The sequence below is a fragment of the Tympanuchus pallidicinctus genome, unplaced genomic scaffold (genome assembly GCF_026119805.1).
Source record: "Tympanuchus pallidicinctus isolate F22 unplaced genomic scaffold, pur_lepc_1.0 scaffold13, whole genome shotgun sequence".
Taxonomy (NCBI): Eukaryota; Metazoa; Chordata; class Aves; order Galliformes; family Phasianidae; genus Tympanuchus; species Tympanuchus pallidicinctus.
Window position 1 is genome coordinate 5,352,147 of NW_026294648.1, and position 24,867 is coordinate 5,377,013.

Here is a 24,867-nt window from a genome sequence, read left to right on the forward strand (position 1 = left end):
GGGCTTAAGTTGCTGTAGAGAATTTTCTATAAACTGATCGTTCATTGAATTCAAAGTTCATGAATAAGTCATGGTCAACCTGTGTAAGAAAAAGAATTAGAAATACATTAGTTTACCATATGGATTGTATTCTTTTATTTTGTTGTCTTTACCTACTATAGGTAATAATGGATTGCCTGGCCCGCCAGGGCCTCCTGGGCCATTAGGACAGAAAGGTGTCAAAGGTGAAGCAGGCCTGCCAGGCCCACCTGGAAAAGTTGATCCAAAGCAGCTAGGAGCAAAAGGAGAAAAGGGCGAGCCGGGTATTCCAGGTATGGAACTTTGTTTGTGGATTCTGGGGAAGTGGCTTGGCCCTGTAGATAACAATGACCTCCAACTGAATTCGTTATAATTCATTTTTTCTTACAGAAAAAAATAAACTCAGAATAGGAAAGTTGAGTCAGGTTCTTTTATTTTAAACTTTCTTATTAAATTCTATGACAAAGGTACGGCACATGGTTTTTTTATTAACCACATTTATTGTTTATTAACTGTTACGTTATTTGGTCTACTGCTATACTGTAATAGCACTAAGTTGCTCTTGCCAGAGTTAGGGTTCAGTCTTCTGTTGTTATTCCTAAGTATGATGAGAGATAGTTGTCATGGCTGCTGTGCTAGCTGTATTGCTGCTGTCTCTCAGGCCCTTGGGATTTTGCCTTGTAGGATGGAATTGCGCAGGTCATCTGCTCATGCGTCGCCTCCAAATTCTCCCTTTGGGTGTCTCTGTAAGCTTACCCTCAGCTCAGCAAAATGTCATCTCTGTGTGTCATCTCAAGAAGCTGGAAGCCTTGAAGGTTTTCTCAGTTCACTCCAGTCTGTTTTCTCTCTTGCTTGCGTTTCTACTCCCCCTTTCTCACTCCCCACAAGTGTTCTGATTTCTTCTTTGAACTCTAATTTAGTCTTGAAGTGTAAAAATGTTCTACCCTAGAGAGAACCAGGATGCCAGCCACTATGTGCTAATTTATCTGTTGTATTAATTTCTGTGAAGCCTAGGTAAGCTCCTAAGTCACTTGCCTTTTTATTTTTCTTCTCTGTTAAGCAAGAGCTGTAGAAACCAAACTGAAATATGCCAGTATGGCAGCACAAACTTATTGTATGGGATAGTAACCACATAGTAGTTGTAAAAAAATCTGCCAAAATACCTGTGTTACTTATAACAGCTCAATCCTGAAGTGCTTTGGGTGTACTGATGTAATTAAACGCTTATCAGTAATCTGAATGAATAATCTGAAGAGGTTAGCATAGAGTCTGCTCATTCAGGAAGAGTCCCTTCTGAGTGAAGTGTACTGACGTTAGTTGAAAAGTTACTTTTTACACTACATGTAGCATATTGCTTTCATTTAGTAGTCATTTAAAATTTATTAGTAGCAATATTTTTTTTTTGTCCTGTGATACTTCTCTTGGTCAAATGTAGGAGGAATTGTGTTTACTGAAGAAAAATCCCAATTTGGATTTTCATTCATACATGTAAACATCCTATAATGTAATGTAAAAGCCAATATCCAGTAGTAGTCCTAATAATAAAATGTATATTTTTCTTTAAGGTATTCCTGGTTTATCAGGGCAGAAAGGCTATCAAGGTCTCCCAGGTGACCCAGGTCCACCAGGACTGAGTGGTCCACCAGGTGCACCAGGGTTGCCAGGTAAGTAAACAAGGCTTCAGGTGGATAGTTTTGTTATGTAAAATATTCATGCATTTTTGTATAGTGGGATTGGGATGTTAATACAGGCATGTCTAAGGAAAGCCTAAAGATTTGCACTTAAAACTGCTGCACGGATTGGGGCTGTTCAAAATTATTATCCGAGCAGAGTGCTTTGAGCTTTCTCCTCTGAACAGAACCAAAAGCAGTTCTAAGCTGATTTCACTGAAGGTGAGGGCTGCCTTTGGGTTGACTGGAGAAGTGCATGCTGATTGAGTAACCAAAACGACTGCAGGATTTGCCAACAGGACTTGCATTTTTTGTTTTATGTTTAAATCTTACATTATGAATTGCTATACTTGCACTTTTTGGATGGCCAATTGAGTGTAATGTGAAAGCTGTCTGGATGTGACATCTTTGGTTTCAAGAATTCTGAGGATCAAGAAAACAAATTCTGTTTTGCTGCACTTCTTCCTACAGTTACCTCAAATTATCCGAAATCTGGGATCTTTGCTCACTGTCTGATATAGGTCTTGCTCTAAATATCTTGTTGGGCTTTGGGAATTTTTTAACTATCCAGGACTCAGGCTAGTTTAGAACACTGTAGGTCACATTTAACTTTCTAATAAAAGCTACTACTATTGCAGATGAGGAAGAAATAACGTGTTCGTGCTGCAAAACAGTTCACAAGAGACAAGTCACAGTGGTACTCAATTATTTCAGATTGCTACTAAATCGTAGGCTGAAATTTGACCCATTTAATCAGACTCATCTCCAGAACAAAGAAGAAATTGTTCTAATCAGATCTTGGCAAAGAACTGTAGAAGTTTAAATTTTCTCTGCAGATGGGGAAAAAGTTTGTAGGAGAAGCTTGAAGCCTAAAGCAACTCCAAATCCATTGCCTTTTGTAATTAGGTGACAAACATATTTGTATGATGGCATATTAATATCAGAAACTTTTAATTACTGTCATTAATTAACTAAACCCACAACTTTTCCAGGCATCAAAGGAGACATGGGGCTTCCTGGGCAGCCAGGACCAACAGGACCTCCAGGGCTAAAAGGTGCCATGGGAGAGATGGGCCTTCCAGGTTAGTCCTTGTGCTCCTATTTTACTTCATTTAGGCTGGAGCTTTTCATTTCTGTAATACAAAAGTGGACTCGTTTCTGTGCAACGCATGGGAATTCATTTAAATGGGAATGCACAGGAGAAAATTCAAATACCAAGTATATTGCACATAATTTTAAAGTGTTTGCAAAAGCAGGATGATCTGCTTTTTGTAACTTCCATTTTTTCTTAGATTCCATTCTGTGAAATAGTTGAGGAAAAAAAAAAGGTGATTCAGTAAATCCAGTTTTCATTAGACAGACATCAGATACAAGCATAGCAGGGAAAGGAGTCTCTATAAAGCCTACTGAAACAAAACCTCCTGTTTCTGATTCTTGCAATACTAGATTGTGCCTAAGTAATAAAAGGAGGTGTTTGGATTTGTGTATGTTAAGAATGGAAAAAAAGAAATCTTAGAGATGTCATGAAAAACCCATGAAAGATCTTAGGTAATTGTTTTAGTTATTAAAAATTAAAGAACATCAGTTATTCAAAGTCAGTTTGTTAGTCGTGTCTAGTTCAGTTGGTGTAATTTGAGTGACTTCTCTGAACCACTGCAGAAGATTTATTTCTGTTGATAAAACTTGCATCTTATATTTCTGACAGGTCCCCCAGGAAGTAAAGGCAGCCAGGGAATAGCAGGACGTCCAGGGCAGCCTGGGCCTGCTGGATTTCCTGGACTGAAAGGGGAGAAAGGTGATCCTGGTCTTTCAAGTGTTGGCATTCCTGGTCTGCCTGGACCAAAGGTACATTTACAAAATTTTCAATAGGAATTTACATGAGGAAATCAGAGTCTGTATTGATTTTTTTTTTTAGAACTGTATTTTAATATTTATAATAATAAATATGTATATAAATATATTAAGAACAAGCAAGATTTCTTGTTGTCTGTTCTTCTCAGGTAGAAGCAGAAATTTATAATTTTACTGGGGATAAAAATTTGTATAATTTAATCTGCTGAGAGCTGAAGATGGTTTGCCAGACTTTCCAGTTTGCACTGATACTCAGTGACATTGTGACAGTTGATATGGATTTATACAAGTGTCTTTGTTCCCATGTCTAATGATGCTGTTAATTGTGGGGAAAAAAATGTTAAGGTTATGCATTTAAGAATAAATTACCATGGGAATGACATGTCATTATTAATGCTGTTTAAAATTTTTAATATAAAACTTCTGTAGTAACATACATATATTTTCTGTCATTTTTCAAGAATTGTTGAAAAGACTTAAGGAATATTTAGCTGATTTCACTGATGCTTTGGAATTGCTGTTGAGCAGCAATTACTTTAGCAAAACTGTTGCATGATTTAAATGCACAGTTGCTGGGTTTTTTCTTTTTTTCTTTCCCACTCTCATTGGGTACTGCATGGTAAAAGAATCTTGGCTTCTTAACATTTGATTGCATTTTCACAGAACCACACAATGATTGAATTTGGCAGGGATCTCTAGAGGCTACTTTTTCCAGCCCTCCTGCTCAAGCAGGGTCACCTACAGCAGGTTACTCAGGACCATGTCCTTTTTTTTTTATAGAACATCAAAGTTCTCCTGTCTGTTTTGTTCAGTTTCTGATTACCCTGCATACAATTATGTGGAATTTCAGAAATTAGCTCATTTTCCTTCTACTTGTAAGCATTTTACTGAATTACTGCTCATTCCTTATATCCGTGCTTTCAACCCGTTTCTGATTTTAGATGTGTTTATGGTAACCCAAATAACCTTTAAGATTTAACATTTGTTTATGGCTAAAACTTTAAAAGCTGTCGTTGGTTTTTGAATGTCAGACTACCAAAAAAATTGGGGAAAGTCCAGTCAATGAACTGGTATGTGAGCATAGCAAATTAGGATTAAAAAGAAATGCATCAGGATCGCACAGGTATTACGTGCAAGGTAGCTGGACCTGGTGAGTTGCATCAGCACTATTATGAAAGAATGAGAAAATGCTCAGCTCTCTTAATAGCAATTGAAAATTTGCTTAGGAAAAAGTATTGCTGGCAAACCAAAAATGTTGGTTTGCTATTTGTTGTTTTTTTTCCCCTGAGATTGTCATAAGAAATATGATTGTGATGGTGAGACTGGGAACGTGCAAGGAGGGTTCAGTGGTCCTACAAAGACTGGATTCTTATTTCTGCTTAATGTTTTCTAGGGTGATCTTGGTTTGCCTGGATATCCAGGTAGTCCAGGCAGTAAAGGCGTAGCTGGAAATCCTGGTTTGCCTGGATTGCCTGGCAGTCCAGGTGCAAAAGGAGAGCCGGGCCTTCCTGGATTCCCAGGTAATTCTGAATAGGTTTTTTTTCCAGTGTATACGTATATATAAATACAGTGGTGGAGTGCTGCTGCTACTTTCAAAAGCTTTTAGGAATCTGCTGCTTGTGAGCTTTGTGCTGTTGGAACTGTGAATGCAAGCACAAGTGTGTGACTACATTGCTTCAGAGCAGTGTGAAACAACCCATCTGCTTTGAGGGGGGAAGTAATTGTGTGAACCAATATGTTCCACTCCTTACCTCCTCTGACCCACAAAACAACTGTTTTGGGCTCAAGTTTTTCCTTCATGAATCAATAAAGATAGTGCAATCAGAAAAGTTGAACCTTCTTTAAGTAGTGTTTATTGTCTAAAATAGATGTTATAAAGGGAAATCCTTCTGAAGCATTATGAAGTTAAGCTTTTTACTGTTTTCTGGAAATATTACTAAGTTATTCACAGATATATGTCATGTCTTTCAATTCTCCATTTACTGATGCGTGATGTCAAAAAGATGAAGGTTTGTACTTATGGAGTGATAAAGGGTGTTCTACAGGCATACTTGAGCTGTCTTTAACTTAGGGAGAAAGAGAATTTGTAATACTGTAGTCATGGCAGCAGGAAGCTTAGCAGGGAACAAAACCTGGAGGTAAATCTGCAAGTATTTAACCTGTACCTCATGCCACGCGTGGAAAAGCTGTGGGCAGTCAAAATGTTGTATTAGGACACTCCTTTGATCAGGCTCAGATGATGTTCAGAATAAACACATTCCAACAGGTTGATCATTGTTCCTCCTCCCACTCAGCTAATGCTGTAGGGGTTAAAGTTGGGTATAAATACTAGGAAGGCTGGGGAAGAACTGGCCAGCCATAGTTCATAATGCTTTTGCTTTGCTGTCAACAAGAAATACCTGTCTCTAAAATGGTAATTTCCTAGCAGACTGCCAGACTGACTCTGTCCTTGGCCACTGGCACTCAGCAATTAAGAAGACAGTCTTGAAAGTAGCAGTAAGGACACTCATGCTAGCATGTTTTGTTTCTGTATGTTCTTTCCTTTATAGTTCATCTCCTCCATCAGCTTTAAAATGGACATAAATACTGTGTCTTGATACAGTTAGCTCATTTGTTACTCAGGGCATTCCAGACTGTGGTATCTCAAAACCTGCTAAAAAGCCACTTCTGTGCTTAACAGGAACACCAGGAATTCCAGGACCAAAAGGTATCGAAGGGCCTCCAGGTAACCCTGGTCTGCCTGGACCACCTGGGCCAGTAGGTGAGCATGAACAGTGTGACCAATGTCACCTGCCTCTGTGAAAAGCATAACATGTGAAGGCATTTTCTTTCTTCATCATGAAAATGCATCTATGCATACATGGATGCTCAAATGCCATTGCACACATGTTACTGGAATGAAGTGGAAAAGAAAGTTTTAACTTTTCACATCTTTTGTCTGCTGTTTTAATCATACCACCAGCCTTAAAACATGTAGTTAACTGCCAGTATCTACTAGCTTTACTTGTGTATTCCAAGCTGAACATTGTTTTATAGGAAAAAAAAATCTTATTTATGCTGAAGAGAAATCTTAGTTTTAGTCAACAATTTACATGGTTATGGGCATAAAAGCTTTTTCTGAATTGTCAAGGGCAATGGGAAGGGAGAAAGTGAGAGAAAGGAGAGAGGTTTTAATTTAAAGATTACACCCTTGTAAATTTATACTGCACTCATACCTTCAGATTCAGTTGGGGGCAGGGCACATTTATGTATCTGTTTGCTTTATTTTTATTTTATTGTAGGCTACGTTTCACTGTGCTCAAGTGTTCTATGCTCTTTTTAGGTGATACTGGTCGTCCTGGCCCTCCTGGTCCTCCTGGGGAGAAGGGGCAGCCTGGTCGAGATGGTATCCCTGGACCAGCTGGTCAGAAGGGTGAACCAGGTTAGGTGTCCTCTGGTGTTGTATTTTTTTGTTGTTGTCTTCAGTATGTGTTGTGACATCCTGCTTTTTCTATTCCTTTCTTTTCCTTTAACTATCCATATACCTTGTAACTGTTTCTGTAGTTTCCATCTGCTGAATGGTTCACAAAGGATGCTGTCAAGACTTCTGTGAAGCACAGGACTAGAATTCAGTCAGCTCTCAGAGTTTTATACCCTGACATGGTTCAGCACGGGCCCCTATTCTTGCAGTCAATGGTGCATGTGTTGCTTCAGCTCAGACAGAGAGTGGATAAATGGCATAATGTCTTCCCTAAACACAGAACCCCAACAAGAAATACAGATGTTCTATAAGCCAAAATCTGGAAGAGCACGTTGTGAGTGGGTGGAAATACTTATAAATAGTCATAATATTATGAGAGTCACAGACACATTTTGTAACAAAACCTCCAGCTTTGTTGTGGACTCTGCGTGTGAACAAGGAAATTGAGTTTTAGATGAACTGCACTTTCATCATTCTCAGCCTTGTATTCCTCTTCCCAGAGACTTGAAAGCTAAATGTTCATTATGAACTCCAGCTATTTCTTTTCAGGTCTGCCAGGCTTTGGGCGCCCAGGACCTCCGGGACTCCCAGGATTATCAGGTAGAGTTTCTCAGCTGTTTTTTTTTTTTTTTGTGGGTTTGTTTTTGTTTTTGTTTTGTTTTGTTTTTGCTGCTAAAACGTTGAATGGAAACTCCCTGTATAAAAAAAACCAACAGAAACAAAAAAACAAATCCCAACACTAAATCTTCTGCAACTAATGAATATAGAAAAAAGCAATGTTTTTTTCACAGCAGATCATTTTAAGTTAGCCAAGGTAATAAAGACACTCATTACTGACTACTGAATATTGTAAATTAAGCATTATGCAGGCAAAATAAAACCACACAGGGTAGTTGAGTCTACTGCACTATGTGGAACTTTGCTGATCTGTCTCAGTAAATAAAGCATTCCTACACCAGTTGACAAACAAAGCTGCATGAAAATGCTTGCTACGTTTTCAAAAGCAACTTCACAACCTCAGTTGTATTATATTCCAATAGCATTCCTAAATTCCTTAAACTTACTGGAAAATTTTGGATGTATGTCTGAACTTTCAGCAGTGTCTCAAAAAAATACTGAAGTCTTAATTTTCACAGGATTTCTTTGTGAGTATATAAAGCTTGTGAAAGCATTGCTTGTAGGTTCATAAGCTCTGAGGATGGTTATAAATTACAGAGTCAGTGAGTAGTAAAATGAAACTTAGTAAGATTTTGTAACGTTTCAGAAGCTATAGCACTTACTCCTGCTAAAATTATTAGCCCTAATTCTTTTCTGAACTTGCTGCAACAATTTTATATTTTCTCAGTGTACAAACAAGGGAAGTTGTGGTCAGACTTGCACCTTCTTAATCAAGAGAGGAAGAAGTACCTTTGCAAATTCGCAATGGGAATTTTTCCATATATCAGTGTATAACAGTGTTCGTAAATATGGCTGTTTGGTTTTACAGGGCAAAAAGGTGAACTGGGGTTACCTGGCCCACCAGGACCCCCTGGACTTCCAGGTCTGAAGGGAGAACCAGGTTTCCAAGGATTCCCTGGCCTACAGGGTCCACCAGGTCCACCAGGATTACCAGGGCCACCTCTGGAAGGTCCTAAAGGTAGCCCTGGCCCACCAGGCGTTCCAGGAAGACCAGGTAAGGGCATGATCCATATCCATCAAGATTTACCAGTGCTTTTGTTTTTTTGCTGAAAGGTTATCAGTTTTCGTACTTCCTCAATTCATTTGGGTGGAAAAGTTCAAGACCCATGGAGTAACTCTTGTTTGTGGGCCATCAGAGAATTTTGTTGCCAAAAGTAACGGGATTTAAGAATAAAACATCCTCAGTTTCTGTTAATTTCTGATACCTGTCAGCAAAAATCCAGTGTTTTAATAAACGTGAAATTCTCCGCATGCTGTCACAGAAATCACCTAGCGAGCACGATGCCGACTTCTGAGCACCTGATCCCTTTTGCAGAACTGTCACTTGATCAGCACGTCCTCGCGCACAAAAACCAAACATAACAAACCCCACTGTCTTAAGAGCCATGAAAATCAAGTTCATGTTAGCATCACAGCATGATCAAATTGGATAGCTGCCTCTTCGCCTTCATGTCACGTAACATTGCTCCATTGTGTCATGTGGCTCCCATGGATTCAGTGCACCATCATGCCGTGTTCATCTTTCCATCCCATGTTTGCACTTTGTTCCTGCACCAACTAACTCTGGGAATGAAAAACCTACCGTGCTGAGTTAACATTGCTGAGCAACTTCCTGGCTTGTTTTAGAATTTGATTTTTTGTCATAGAGTGCTTAATCACATTAAGATACACTCTTAAAATACATAACTGTGGTGAGTCTGGCACAGCTCTCACCCAGGCTTATTGCTATATCTTAAATCTAGAGGTACTTTGGCACAAGTGAGACTCATCTCACTTAATGTGCTTGATATTCTCCTTAAAGGAGACAGTACTTTCACACCCAGCTAATGGTTGACTACATATACATAAAGCAGCAATATTTTTATTTATTGCCCTCAAATTCTCACATCAGATCTTTCTGTTGTTCTAATGTTTGTTTGGGAAGGTCAGTTTTGAGCTAGTGTATTTATAAGATAGCATGTGTTTCTCACTTTAGATATCAAAGGAGAATATAGTTTTGAAGTAAATGTTTGGAAAGAATTTAACATTCTTTAAAAAGAATAATTAAAAAGTGGCTAAGCATCTCCTGATGTGTGTGTAATACAAACACGGACTGAGATTCTGTGCTCTGCTGGAGCATTGGTGTTTTGATGAAGCTTCTAATGCTGGTTACACTTCTCTGTAATTGAGTGGTTACTGATTGAAATCAGCTGGGGAAGTGAGAGTAGTGCTGGGACGTGTTTTGTGCAGCTTTATGAGCATCAAGGGGAAAAAACAACCATTGAAGTTCTGCTCAGCCATGTTTCTCTTTCTTCTCTTTCTTATTTCTGTTTTTGTTGCATGCAATGTATAAAGTGATGCATTTGTTTCGCTCAGTTATGTGTGAACTAATGTGGACAAACCAAACTATTATTGCAGTTCTGGTACAATCAGCACTCCAACCTTTTGTTTCAAATGATAACAGTCTATTGTTGAACTCTGATTTTTATAACCTTTCAAATAAGGCAGCTAGTCATAAAAGTAGCTGTTTGGCTGTCAAATTACTCCCTTCTAGGGATGTAAATAAAAACAGAAGCTGTATGTATACATTGTCTGTTGTTGACTTCTGGGTTTGTGCTAGGATTGGTAAACGTGATGAGGTCAGACATGATGAAACACTGACTTCAGCTTAATTGCCTCAAAACCAAATTTGGATGGATGATGTTGAAGGATGTATTCATCAAGGATAAAATAAAGCCAGGGCAATGTGAAAGTTCTGTTATTCCATATGTCAATTTTTCATTGCAACAAATAAAATAATAGTTTGGTGTGTTGCATACTGTGTGAAGAAATATTGAGCTAAATCTAAAGAGAAAGGTTTAGTTGAATATGTTAGTTTGTTGATATTTCTAACAATTTTGATGTTTTTCCCCTTGTTCTAATGATGACCTTGGTGAACTCTGACCCCTACTCCCAGGTCCCTCAGGTTAGCCCCTTAACTCCAAAATTATAACTTTGCATGAAGATGAAAGTATGTACTTTTTTGGTGTCTGAATGTAGATATGCTGAGTCATTTTTCATACATACCTTTTAATTTGAGGGAGAAAAGAACTTAGGCTTCCAAAGCATAGGGTTTCATGTTGTTGTAGGACTGACTGACCCTGGAAGGACTGCTTTCCCTCTGCTGAAAGTTCACGTGGATCCAGACTTACAAGGCTTTTATAGTGTCCCAACTATGAAATTTACTTTAGTGTGCTTATTCCCAGAGGAGGTGAAAAAAATATATGCTACTTTTCCTCTTCATATTAAAACAAACAAACCAAAAACCAGCATATTTTGCTGTCCTCCCCTACCTTTGCTGCATAATTGTTTTGTGGCTTGGACAAATGGCAGCATTCATTTCTGTAACACCTGCTGATGATTTTTGGATGGTCTGATGTGATTTTCATAAGATGTTTCTTTTATACCACGAGCCTCCATAGGAGCACATGCAGTTACACAGGAAATATAAATGTTTTATGTTCCCAGCATAGTTTCCATAGTTTCCATTTCCATTGCTTTGTTTCATCAGCACGTGTTTGGAGGAAAGGAGGAAAACTCTTCCTTTAAACTGAGCTGAAGCACACTGGCTTATCTTTCTTACCACTAGAGAGGAGGAGCAGGACTGGTAACTTTCACAAGCTTTTCTCAACTCTAACGATCAGCACGTAGCACAGGACAGCTTCTGGGGAGACTTCACCTGTTGTGCCTAGATTGAAAATGACTTGGTATATCTACTTAATAATAATGCAGCCTTTAAGTTTTGCTATGATGACTTCTATGAAGCAAAGAACTGTCATCAAAATTCAAGAAGAGAAGTCTGTAATGCGCTGTGCTAAGCACTGTGGGGGTAGCAAATGTGGTAGCCCCCAGTGCTTGAAAACTGAAATATATATCTAGCCTTATGCAGTCATTGGAAATAAAGAATACAATATATGAATGTGGCTTTGCCTTTTCACTAAAACGTGATTACACAAACAGTAACCACAGAGTCCAAGGGAATTAGCATCATGGCTATGCTGAGAGGAACTTACCAATTGCTTCGTATTTTGTTCCACCCTGACACTGCCCAGAAAGCATTCAATAATCAACAAATAAAAGAAAGATTTAGAAATCATAGCAAAACTTATTTAACAGTGAAAGTTTGAGTACTTAACAGCAACAATGAAATGTCCATGTCGTTATTTTTAACAGCTGTATTACAACTAGTATTTAAAATGATTTACCAAATATGTAAGAAATAGTACACCAAGGTAAACCTGATATGTATTTATTGTAGTTTTTAGCTGCAAATTGCATGGTTATACATAGATATACTTAAATCATTTCACTGACATGAAAGATGCAAGCGGCACAGGAGCTGCAATACATATTCATTCAGGAGGAAGACCAGCTTACCTTTAAAAAAAAAAAAGAAAAGGACATTGAAGTGATTTTCCTAAGGATGTCATTGTCCTTAATAACTTCTAACAGGCAAATTAGTATCTGGGGATACATTTATTAAGAAAAATCAGTGCTAACAAATTCTGATTTTCTAAGATTTTGCTTTTGTATTTTTGCTTATAGCACTTACAACCCTTTTAATCCGTGTCAGTTCTGGTTACTATTCTGGGCTACTTTTCAGCCCTAGGATTTTGCTCACAGATAGCATAAGCTGTCATTCTCTGTGTACCTCTGTATTTGCCAAGCCCCAGGCCCTGTGAGTGATGAATATTGTCAGTGAAATGCCTTCATAGTGTAAACTGCATTGTGAGTAGGACTAACCAGGCACAGGCCTCAGCTGTAGTGTTAAAGCAGTAACACATTTAGTAAAGCTTTTAAGTTTGTCATTAAATGAAGAGTGTCAAATCAGTCCTAGTAGAGCCAAGTCACCAGAATAGCTTGTATCTGAAAATACATATCGTGAACTCATGTATGGTCTTATGCATGCATGTGGATTATATTCTAAATACAAAATATGCTGGTGAAATGGGTTGATGTGTAGTGTATATGCTGTCATCTGTACTATTTCTAACTAGTAATCTTGTTTTGTACTGTGTGATGTCTGACCCTTCTAACATCGATCATTGGGCTTTGGTGAACTCTGATCCTTCCAGGTCCTCCAGGTTAGACTCTTAACTCAGTCACTTTATTTTACTGCATTGCATTTGATATAAAAGAAGGGATGTTTTCCTGTGATTCTGTAATTATCTTTTTAAGGACGGTGGTTACCCTGCAAGTTGTGTGCTTTTGTTCAGCATGTCTCACGGTAGATGGTAGCCTGTTGTTTTGCATGTGTACAATACTGTACCAGTGAAAAAGAACAAAATGAACACAAAAGCCTCTTGATGTTTTCTGTAGCTGAAACTGCAATGGGATGTGTGTGAAATACAGTCCAAAACTGCTCCTACTTTAAAAATTTGAAGTCTTCACTCAGATTTGCATGCCGTGTTACAGCTTATCAAGCTTATCTGCTAATATAGACAATGAGGATTTCAAAGGGCATTCTCAGAGGATTCAGGAGAATTGAAAATCCAGCACACTGCTACGTGTTATTAATTTGTTGCACCACAGGGGAGAATGTCATAGCACTGTCCTGCAAAGAGATCCTGTTGTTAATCCAATTAGGAGATCTAACATGTGAACTGCTTTTAGCTGTTGCTGTGTTTGCTTACAGTTTGCTTTGCTATAAGTTGCCTTCTATTTAGATGATAAAGGTGCACGGTCTGATTTTCCAGTGCTCAGAACAGCTGGGCTTTGTTTAAACCCACTGTTCTCTTTTGGTTTAATGTGACTGTTGCAAAGAAAATATTTAAAGATTGACTCAGTTCCTCTGTTAAATTTACATAGCATAATTCTACTAAAGACAGACAAACCAGCTGGAGGGTCACTGAATGTAAAGTGCCTGCAACTCTAACTAGTATTTAGAGAAGACAGAATGAGGGGCTTCCTCTTGCTGAGCAGTCATTAAATGGAAGATACCAGGCTCCTCTGTAGGTATTGGAAAAAGCAAAAAAGCAGCAATATTTTTGTGTTAGTGTCTGTTAACGTAGCACTTAAGAGATGGTGAGTGCAAATGCAGGACAGCAGAGGGTATATTTGTACCATCTAATTTAGGTTTTCTTGGCTCCTGCTGGAAGGTCGCTATCTGGTCACTGGTAAGTTCCTATCACAGGTGGTTTGCACTGCTGCCTAGAAAGACCTGCTTCTCTTCATCAGCTGGATGAGGAGCCTTGGTTCCTGATTTGGGTAGTACAAATAACCCCTCTTTGTTTTCTCTTTAGTTAGGGTGTTTTATTTTGTTGTTACACTGAAGGCACGGTCTTGTGGGGAACAGTTGACATGTACTGATACGTTTGTATTTGTTCCACAATGTTAAGGTTCACCAGGCCCAGAAGGTCCACGAGGGCCACCAGGCAGTGGGGGACTCAAAGGGGAAAAAGGGAATCCAGGACAGCCTGGCCCACCTGGCCTGACTGGTCAAAAGGGAGACCAAGGACCACCTGGACGCCAGGTAGGACAAGAATTGGGTTTATTTTTAAATGCAATAAAGACTGAACTTGTTTAGGTTAAATATGCCTTTTATTGTAGTAAAATAAAAACCAAAATACAGTGGTTATTATAATCTGTCTCATAGCAAGATTGAGGGTCTTTTCTTTATCCCCCAGTACCTAGGCAGGTTTTCCCCATTATATTGCCATGGGAGCTGGAATTGCCAATGAAGGGTTCACATTCCAATGTTCTCTGACAGCACCTGCTGTACCAGGCAGTGAGCAAGCAGAGCACAAAGCCTCAGCCTTCTCAAGCACTACTTCACAGATTCCAAATGCAGTAATTTGTCGTCTAGCCCGTTGTTATCTTCTTTTCTGAAACCACTGGGGAGATGAGTGACTAACATGAATCTGTTGTCTTCAGGGAGATCCTGGTCGTCCTGGTCTCAATGGAATGAAAGGTGACCCCGGGGTTCCAGGCGTTCCGGGATTCCCAGGTATTTAATGAGCATTTCGAGTGAAAACATCCAGACACAGTAGCAGCTCCTCAGGGAGGAAAGAAGCCTGATTTGGGCCACTGCAGCAGATCTTACAAAACGTGTTCTTTCATTGCGTGACCGTGTTAATTTGATCTTTCAGGTATGAAGGGTCCCACTGGACCTGCAGGACCTGCTGGCCTCATGGGCAGTCAAGGGCTGCCAGGCCCACCAGGTAGGAGTCTTGGGTAGCACTACTGTCACTTTGATCCCTGGTGGTAGAATGTGTTACGCAGCTGTAGAGCTGTGTGGATGTCAGCCAGCAATGGAAATGGTTAAGAGAGCATCTGTACTCCTGCTGTATTTTATACTCTATAACCAGTCTACTTGGATTAACTTCTGCAAGAGCTGTCCTTTAAGATGTCACCAAGAGTACTTGTTTTGCCCTTTATATACCCCTACTCTTATTCTTTGTCGTTATAAAAACTTTCGGTTGCTGACTTCGCAATAAGTAACAGAAATAGTGCACTGCCAAAACTGTCTTCAGTGCTCTCTTCCATCCTGGTTTATCTAATACTGAGCTGTTTTCTCTCAGGTCCACCAGGTTTACCAGGTACCATCGGACGAAGCATTGTTGTCAAAGGTGACCCTGGTCCTCCAGGGCCTCCAGGATTGCCTGGGTCAAAAGGGCCACCTGGACTGGCAGGGCCACAAGGATTGCCAGGTATGATTCTAGATTGTTGCATAGAAAATGACTAAGTATGGCTGACTGCATGTTGCAACGTGGGACTGAATTCAGCAAGAAATAAAAACTGGGATTGTACCCAGATGTATACCATCTGGTTTAGTGACCTGTTCTTGCCTAATGTATTGTGGAGAAACATCAGATGACCCCAGAGAGTGTATACCATTCTGTAGTGAGGTTTCAAGAGCTTTCAGTTCAATTACCTGCTTGTCTGTTCTAGGTCCAGTTGGTGTTCCTGGTGACCCAGGGCGAGATGGACTCCCTGGTTTCGATGGCCCAGCAGGACGTAAAGGAGAGAGGGGTCTTCCAGGCCAACCAGGTACAGTGTTCATCCCATGAGCACCCACTGGAAAAGGAGATTCTCCCTACTGAGTTCCAGCTAACAGTGGGAAGAGACATTTGCCTTGCGAGAAGAATAAAATCATAATTTTAGGATTTTCTTAGGGCTGCTGAACATGCTTTAGTTTGGAATATTCTAGGGATCAGCACAATTATTAGTCATTGCTGAATAATACTGCAGAACATTTTATCTCGAGATGAATGGCATCCCCTTTGGAGCAATGATGAGACACAACAAGAAGGAAAGAAAGTAAGAAACAGAATTGAGAGATTAGTGAAATGATTTTCTCTTTACATGAAGAATCACAAATGAGGAAAAGCAGACTTCATAAAGGAAGTAATATGCAGAGGTCAAGCTACCATGAAGTTATTGCTTAGAATTACTGATCTGAGAAAACAGACTATGCACTAAATAGTTTAATCTAAAGCAGAAGACAAACATTAGCTTTATGTTGCAGCCTTGTGAGTAAAAACTACTAGAATTCAGTTTAAAAACAGTACAAAAATCCACAGTGCCATTTTTGTTTTTCATTTAAGTAGCCCTTTGAAATCTGTTGGTGTTATTTTAAGTGAAAAAAAAATGTAAACAGTAGTCTAAATATTTGTAGTTATAATTTCTGATATTTTGCTGTTCGGTAACAAATGCCTTTTCTGCTACTTCTTCAGAGTAATATCACTTTCCTTGCTCTCATGCAAGGATGTTTCAGCCTATTTGCACTTTGTCATCTGCTCCAAAACTGACTGGTTTCTCTATTCATTTTGGGTTTTAGCTGAAGTTGTTAGAACAAGCCCTAGAGTGAGATGTTCTTCTGTTTCTGGCTCTGTCATTTATTTTGTGATCTTGAACAAGATGTTTCAGCTTTATCTTACCAAACTGCATAGGCAGATAAGTATGTTTTGGGATTAGGAAGCTGATTTGTACTTAAAATAGCTGTGATAGCCACTGCATTTGCTAAGCTATTGCTTCACAGCTCCAAACGTATTTAAATTCAGAATACTCCTATGATGCAGGGAAATTGCACTATTTTAATTTGTTCATGATTTGACCAAGCTTAGAAGAAAAAAATAGCTTAAGGTAATTTAAGGAAGATGGTGTTAGCAGATTTCAGGCTCCTCAGCTAGCAAGCTCCTCACTCACTACACCATCCTCCCTTTCAGAGATACGTTATTCCTAAGCGAGCAAGAAATTGTGTTAATAAATACGGTGTTGTTTCCTCTCATGTGAATAGGTTCACGAGGAATACAGGGACCCCCTGGTCCTGATGGCTTACAAGGCCCACCTGGGCCTCCTGGAACAGCTTCTGTTGCTCATGGATTCCTTATAACTCGTCACAGCCAGACTAGGGATACACCACTATGTCCACAAGGAACTTCAAGAATATATGATGGATTCTCTCTTTTGTATGTGCAAGGAAATGAGAGAGCACATGGCCAGGACTTGGGTGAGATATTTTGTATGCTTTGTCTTTAAGGGAAAAGATGTTGTACATACTTCTACCAGATGCTCAGTTTTAATGAAGATAAGACTATCCTGGAGTTTACCTAGATGAGGATGAGGGATGCATGCTAAGATCTACTACATCCAGAAGCTGCACTTAGTAACTCAAGATGAAAGACTGTAAACCAAAATTGAGAGTTAAGTTTTTCCCTCATGTGAAAATTTGATAACACACGCTGAATACTCACAATTATCCTTCTCAAAAAACTGCTACAAACAATGAAGTGAGAACTCGGCTGTCACATTTTATGTATCTCATTCTGTAGGTACTGCTGGGAGCTGTCTTAGACGCTTTAGCACCATGCCTTTCATGTTCTGCAACATCAACAACGTTTGTAATTTTGCATCAAGGAACGACTATTCCTACTGGCTGTCAACTCCAGAGCCAATGCCGATGAGCATGGAGCCACTGACTGGGCAGAACATCCAGCCATTCATTAGCAGGTGAGAGAAAGAAGGCCATCAAGTCTCTTTTTTTAGTATCTGGATGAAGAAACAGTACATCTCACTACATACAGTCCAACATGTAGGTTGGAAATAAGACTGACCTTGTCATGTTTTGCTCTGGGAAATACAAGGAAAAGAGCTGGTTTCAAAGTTTCTGTTGTCTGAAAAGGCCCATCTATAAGTGCAGCAGAAATCCTTAGAGGCTGAAAGGCTGTAAGGGCTTTTCTCACCTGAGAAGCATGAGTGCAGGGTTACTGTGAATAGGAAAAAACAGAGGAGCCTGTAGCGCTAGGATTAAGGCATTCACCTGGGGGACTTGGAGCTTCCACTTCTTGTTTCAGGAACTGTATTTTACCCAGTGGTTGTTAGTAGAAAAGGGCAGAGTTTGTACTCAGAACACTGTCCTACTGCACTCACAAGATACACGAGAAGTCTAAATTAATAGGACAGACCCTCACAAGCAAGGACTCCCTTTCTCTGTGTAATAACCCTTAACAAGTGACATTAAGTTGTATGTTTTATTTCTCTGATACTTCCCCTGAGTCCAGATGCGTTGTGTGTGAAGCTCCTGCTATGGTGATAGCTGTCCACAGTCAGACCATTCAGATTCCTTCGTGTCCTCCAGGCTGGGACTCCCTATGGATCGGTTACTCTTTCATGATGGTAAGAACTTCCTCCTATTCCAGAAGTGACTATTACCTGTTTGTGCCTTCAAGTAGCTGCTTTAACACTGTTAAAAACTACAGTGGTAGTCATTAGAAAGCCTTTATTTTAAGTTAATAACCATGGCAGTCAAGATGAACAACAATTTTCCAGTACATAGAGAGAATGGTAACACTTTGCAAGTCCTGCCTTTCTAAGGATAGTTACAGAGGTGTCTGACATCACATTATCTCAATATTAGCCAAACAGTGCTGCTTTTAGCAATTGCATCCTGTGCTATTAATTTCTATTTCCTACTCTAAGTTTTTTGTGTGTGTTTCTTTCCTGCCCACTACCCCAGCACACCAGTGCTGGAGCAGAGGGCTCTGGGCAGGCCTTGGCATCACCTGGATCCTGTTTAGAAGAATTCCGCTCAGCTCCATTTATTGAGTGTCATGGTCGTGGCACTTGTAACTACTATGCCAATTCATACAGTTTCTGGCTGGCAACTGTAGAGGTGTCAGAAATGTTCAGGTAAGAAAACCTGTTTTTATTACATTGTTTTATTCCAGGGTGAAATATTTGGAAGCCAAATTTATTCCCAAGATCAAAAGAGAAGTCTTTACAGGGAAGTAGGGAAGAGTTTAGTTTGTTTTCCCCCTCACAACCAGTTTTTCAAGTGTGTGCTTGGGTAAGCCTTTTATAAGATGTATAAACTTGTGAGGGCACATTCTGTTTTGCAAGAAGTCAGATTCCTTTTACATCGACTCTTATTCACATTTAGTAGTACTTTCTCTGAACGTTGTCCTATTGTACTGACTGTAGTTGGAGTTTTAAAAGGTTTGTTTTGGTTTTTTTTTCCTTGCGTGCTCTTAATTACTCAAATATTTTAAAAGGCGAACAGGTGTGAGGGGAAACTGGACAAAATCTGCATTGTCTCATTCTCAGCCCTAGTGCAGGATCAACTGTACTTAAACCTTTTAAAGCAGGTGTTCATGTAATCTGTTTTTAAAGCCTTGTGTGAAGGAGGTTTCATACCCTGTCTGGCGAGCATTTTTACCAGTACTCTGCAGGAGGATTAGGACACGAGCTTCTCTGCCTTAAGGATTTCAGCTCTCCAGGGTTCCCCCTTTCTAATTGACCGGCAGAAACAAATGCTGTCGCCCTGTTTTTGCACTGGTGAAAACCTCATGAATATTCCCACTGCCATCAACCTGAAAAATTTGGCCTTGTACAGGGCTGGCAGTGTGCAGTGTGACATAGCAGCAATAGCCTCTAATTGGGTTTTGTGTAACAACTACACTGTCATATTTAATTGCACACAAAGTAATCATCTCCATGTTTTCAGGGTAGTTGATTAGTGACAATTCATACTAACTACTGCGGGTCTTTGAACTTTCTCTCTCTACCATTTGCCATTTCCCATAAACACAACTTACTTTATTTAAAAAAAAAAAATCAAGGATAGCACTTAACATGCGAACACACATTACACAGCAATGTTGTATTACCACCTCTCATTCCATTTCCTTACAGAATAGAAGCAAATTATTTGGTAAATGCATAATTTAAATGTACAGATCTCCCTTTAACACTGTTTCTGATAGATTGTTGTAATACCTTTTAACTGAGAAACCAAAAATCACAAGTGCCTGTTTCATGGCAGGGGGAATGTATGCTGTGGACCCAAGACTGTCCATGATGTACCTGTATATCATTCAGTCCTGTATATGGTGTAGCACAAACAGTAAGCTGAGCAGAAGCAGGGGCTGAGCATACGTTTTGCTTAGTGGGGACTGGACAAAACTGAAGTTCTGTTACCTGCTGTGGATATACAAAACAATCACTCATAGTAGAAACTCTGAAATACAGGATTAATTCCTCTTTCTGTTTTACTTCCAAATCTGGAATTAAGCAGAAGTCGTAAGTTACAGTTCTGTGAACAACAAAGAAGCTAACCCTAGCCTTCCTGTTTTGTCTGTCAACCAGCAAACCTCAGTCAGAGACACTGAAAGCTGGAGACTTGAGGACGCGTATTAGTCGCTGCCAAGTTTGCATGAAGAAGACGTAACGTCTTGAAGGATGTTTTAAAACAGTTGAAAATTCCTGAGATGCACTGTCCTCCAGCTGTAACAATGGTGCTACTGTGCAGAAAGAAAGCAAAAAACAAATCCAAACTGTTTTAACCATGCAAATTCAAGTGTACCTCACTCGTGCCAAGCTAAGGGTTGTTTGGTGCATATTTGACAACAGGACTAAGATGAGATGGAAGAACTGACCTCCTGGAAATGGTAAAGACCCTTGTGGTTCACAAAGGATCCGAAGATGAAATTTTCATTTCTCTCCCTGTACCAAAATGGCACCTTTTCGATCAGTCAAGAGAGTAAAGAAAAACACGACGCACTGAGTATGTTTAAAGTAACAAGACTGCAGTTTTGAAAAACATTTTTCATGGTGCTACTAACCCTACTGTATCCCAGGTTTTTAATATGGAATTTTAAGTTTATTTCTCTGTAAGTAATGAAATGTGTATATTGTGTAAAACACCTTTTTAGCTGAAACTTTCAGTCATTTAGAAACAAACCAGACTCGGATATAAAAATGCTTATGTCTGAAATTAAAATATACAGCAGTATTTTATCACAAAATTTGCGGTACAGAGAGAATTTACAACTCTTACACCAATTCATTCATTTGATATTTCATTTCCTTAGTTGCCAACCTGTCATAGATGGGGAAATGCACAATTATTCTGAAGTCATTTTGATCAGGGTTTTAAATGTTGATACCATATATCATGCTACCAGTGGTTTTATTTGTGTTTAGAGATCCCAATCCACTTGAAGAGTTTGTTGGTTTATTTTTTATCTTGTGAAGATATATGAAATGATCAGCCATATGCCTATATCCTTCTATTCTGAATAGAAGTCACATTCACATATTAGTAATATTTGGTATAGTTCAAAAAAGCTGCTCCTTGGGAATATCCAGTTATCAAAGCATTTAAGATTATGCTTACGTGAAACCTCTTTACTCTGAAGTGAAGTCACACATATTATCCAAAATAAATAGTGTACATGCTAAGAAACACTAAAATAAAGTGTAAACTGGTGGAAACTGAGCTTATCCTATTTACCATTTAATCTTTGTGATCTTATGTGAATTTATAAGCATCCACAATGTATTTACAATATATAGCAACTCCTGTGTATGTACATTCACATAAGGCCTTTAAAGATGGTGCATGCAGTTCCTTCTTTCTAATGCCATTTTGTGAGAATCCTACTGTCTGTGTCTTGGTGTGTCACTGTGCAATAGCTGAAAAGTGATCACTTTCTGTATGCATAACTGCCCATGATTGTTGTGCGTTTATGGTCAGTGCTGCTCCACTCACACTCATGTGCACACAGAGCTCCCTGGCCAAAGCAAGGCTGATACTTTAACACTTTCATTGTATATTGTCACCTCCACTATCTATCAATACAACATAACTTGTGAATCAACATAGAGCTTTATACAGGTGAAGTGTATTTGTTTATTTTGACCACTGTTAATAATTTATCTGCTAATTGCTGTTCACCCTTTCCTTTCAGTTGTCCTTGTAACTGTGGAACATCAGAGATCTTGTTTTAAGCATATTTGACAAAGACATAGGACTGGTGGTTAACCCAGGTGGCAGTGCTTTATTCAATGAGATTGGTGCTGATTTCAAAAGTTTTCAGGTATGAAACAGGTTATTTAGTTTAAAGTGAAAAACACAAATAGCTTTATCCTTTTTCCATTAGTGCAATTATATGTTGGTAGTGAGTGGCCTATTCAGCAATGTACATCCTTCATTTTATTTTGATTTGCTGATGCATATAAACAGAACCTGCTGCTACCTCCAAGTCAGTAACTTGTTACCAAAGCTAAAGTAAAAACTTACGTCTCTTTTGCTGTAAGCCCATATCTTGCTACATGCTCCTCCCTCAGCAGCCTAAAATGAACACAGGAGCTTATTCCTAGCCCCAGAAAGCAGAATAGAGGCTACAGTCAAGGAGCACCCAGGGTAAAGAGCTCATCCAGCCCTCACTTGGGTCTGTACCAACTCCACTTGTCTTGCCTCCCTGTCACCAAGAAATTGTGTTGATTATGGGGATCCAGGAAAGGGCAGAACGTGTTTGTTCTTAGTACTGCATCAGTGGTGCTTTTTCTAAGATTGGGCCTCTTTTGCAGCATGCACAGCAAAACTCACTGAACAGTGACAAGACAGGAGTTATAATTCCAGTCTAACATAGATAGCACGCAGAGCAGCTTGTTTTGTGGCAGCAAAGTAGTTCCCAAACCTGTGGAATGACCACAAAAAAGCAGAAACGCTTCTGACAGGTACGTTCTCATTAACTTTGTTTTGGCTTTTTTTCTTGGTTAAAAGTAGGATAGAGAGGAAGGAGCATCTTTTAACTGAGACACACAGTAGAGATTAAAATGATACTGCACCTTAGAGCAGGCAAACCACTTGACCTGTATTAGATCTGAGTTTCTCTTCTATAAAAGCAAGCACCGTTATTATTTTCTCCCACTTCCTGACTGCTTAGACTGTAAGCTCTTTGGGGCAGAGACATGTCTGTGCAACACTGGGGGGGCGTCAAATGTTGATTGGGGCCTCTAGGTGCTATCCATCAGTATATAATATTAAACTACAGGAAAAACCTTGTCTGCAGATGTATTATTATTATTGTAAGTGGAAAAAACAACCCTGTTTTGAACGTGTACCATTTTCAGCCTAAGCATGATCTGGATCGGCCTCTCTACACTCAGGCTTTTTTTTCCTTGGGTTTGATTTGTTTTTAACTGAAGTTTTAATTTCCCTGGCTAATTATGTTAGTCCTAAGCAGGAACCTGGAAGTAACACAGCTGCATTTATAAGCTGTATGGGGGAAAAGACGAGCACTGTAGCCACTCGAGGGCACCATACAGCTTTGAAAGAAAGCTCAAGTAGAAAGAGGACCGAATTCCTGGAAGTGCCTGCATCAGCAAGGACTTACATTAAAGTTTGCTGGAAGGGGGATTGCATCAACCCTCACTGCCCAGTTTTTTGAATGCTTCTTGCAGCATGGAAATCAAGAACAGGTGCTGTCAGTTGTTAGTTAAAAAAGGCAAATCTTCCAAATGAATACTAGTTTGCAAATGTTAAAAACAGTAATCTTCCACATAACTTGCATTTATACTGGTCCTTCCTCTAGTAGTAAAAAATGAAATAGTGCTTAACACCACAGGTTATTCAGTAGCTTCCTTTGCTCTCTAGTAATACCTTTTACTCTCCAGGACTGAAAGGGAACTGCTTCCTGCAGCCTCAAATTCACATGTAATACGGGATTTAAATTTCTGAAATGGTTCTCCAGTCACAGTACAACCTATAAACAAAGGTGGGCACACAGAAAAGCATAAAACATTTGAAATACAGTGAACTGGACTACTGCATGTAAATGTTGAGCTTTAAAAGCTTTTAAGCATGCAGTATCTTTTCCTGTGCCATAGAGGCCAGTCCCCCAGTAGCTACGGATTTCTCACCTCAAAGGACAGAGGAAGGACCGGTTTTATAAACTTTACAACCTGAAAGTGACTTACTGATCTTGCAAGCAACCAAAGCCCAAGTTCCAAAGTATTATTTTGCCATCTAGATTCTGTGCATTGTAGTGTACACTTTGTATTTTGTGTATTTTGTGGACTTTGCTAATGGTACAGAAGTGCCACTGTAGGGGCAGCAGGGGAGTTGTTTTCCAAGCGTGAGGAGTATTCTGCTATGTAGACATTTGTAACTGCTTCTTCTCAGAGAAGTCACCCTTTAGACAGTTCAGCGGTGTGGTCAGACACAGGATGTTTCTGCTGCTGTGGCTACTTCCACTGGGCTTTGTGCAAGACACAGCAATAACTTCCTCCTCCCAGGAGGCTATTGACAAAAAGCAGGACACGTGCCAGCGCCAGGCAGGAGCAGTAATTAGCTCGGGGAGCAGTAGCAGTGTGCTACATTTTAAAGCACAGGATAAGTGTCTTGGATTCTTTGCTTTAGAAGGAAAGATTATTAGCTCAACCCATCTGCAGCAGACTGGTGACCAATGCCTAACAGCCCCAACTGGCAACCAAGTCAGGAGTAACTGGTTATTACAGCAACAAACTGCTGGCTCCACTGGAGGTGCTCACTACAGCTGAGGGGTGGAGTGCACAACAGCAGCTGCTGCTCCAGTGCCAGCAAGTAGCTTCTGTGCCCACTGAGCTCAACTTTCCTGATCAGTCTCCTGTAACTTGAAACTCCTCTTTAAAAGGGAATAAAAATAATCTTAAAATAATTTAATTGAAAATCAATTAACTCTGAGTCAGAAAGAAAAGCAAAGAAACAAAGCAACTGCCTTATTTTGGTGTGTTCCTCTAACAAAAGAGGGGGGAAAATGTTCTTACCTCCCATGCATACACAGCAAACTCAGTGCTCCCCTCTGTAGTGTTCCTTCATGACCCTTTGAGAAAAAAAATCAGAGAAACTGTAACGTAAACTAAAATGTATGTTTGAGGGAATGCTATTGCAGCAGTCAACAGAGGGTG

The 24,867-nt window shown here is 39.6% G+C and overlaps 1 protein-coding gene across 3 annotated transcripts in view; it reads left to right on the forward strand.

Annotated features, from left to right (window-relative positions):
* Positions 1-22,986, forward strand: part of COL4A5 (collagen type IV alpha 5 chain) — a 79,945-nt gene extending 56,959 nt beyond the window's left edge. For 2 of the 3 annotated variants that reach the window (XM_052672930.1, XM_052672929.1), the window contains exons 33-51: positions 162-311; positions 1,584-1,682; positions 2,681-2,770; positions 3,394-3,533; positions 4,933-5,059; positions 6,220-6,300; positions 6,862-6,960; positions 7,549-7,599; positions 8,486-8,671; positions 14,034-14,167; positions 14,569-14,641; positions 14,784-14,855; positions 15,216-15,344; positions 15,586-15,684; positions 16,934-17,146; positions 17,469-17,646; positions 18,198-18,312; positions 18,653-18,825; positions 20,281-22,986. In XM_052672930.1, the coding sequence (XP_052528890.1) occupies positions 162-311; positions 1,584-1,682; positions 2,681-2,770; positions 3,394-3,533; positions 4,933-5,059; positions 6,220-6,300; positions 6,862-6,960; positions 7,549-7,599; positions 8,486-8,671; positions 14,034-14,167; positions 14,569-14,641; positions 14,784-14,855; positions 15,216-15,344; positions 15,586-15,684; positions 16,934-17,146; positions 17,469-17,646; positions 18,198-18,312; positions 18,653-18,825; positions 20,281-20,362 (2,291 nt within the window). In that variant the 3' untranslated portion in view covers positions 20,363-22,986. Of the gene's footprint in view, positions 1-161; positions 312-1,583; positions 1,683-2,680; positions 2,771-3,393; positions 3,534-4,932; positions 5,060-6,219; positions 6,301-6,861; positions 6,961-7,548; positions 7,600-8,485; positions 8,672-10,612; positions 12,780-14,033; positions 14,168-14,568; positions 14,642-14,783; positions 14,856-15,215; positions 15,345-15,585; positions 15,685-16,933; positions 17,147-17,468; positions 17,647-18,197; positions 18,313-18,652; positions 18,826-20,280 lie in introns of those variants that run through there. The other variant, XR_008204127.1, reaches the window with a different exon arrangement.
* The last annotated feature ends 1,881 nt before the right edge of the window (positions 22,987-24,867 follow it).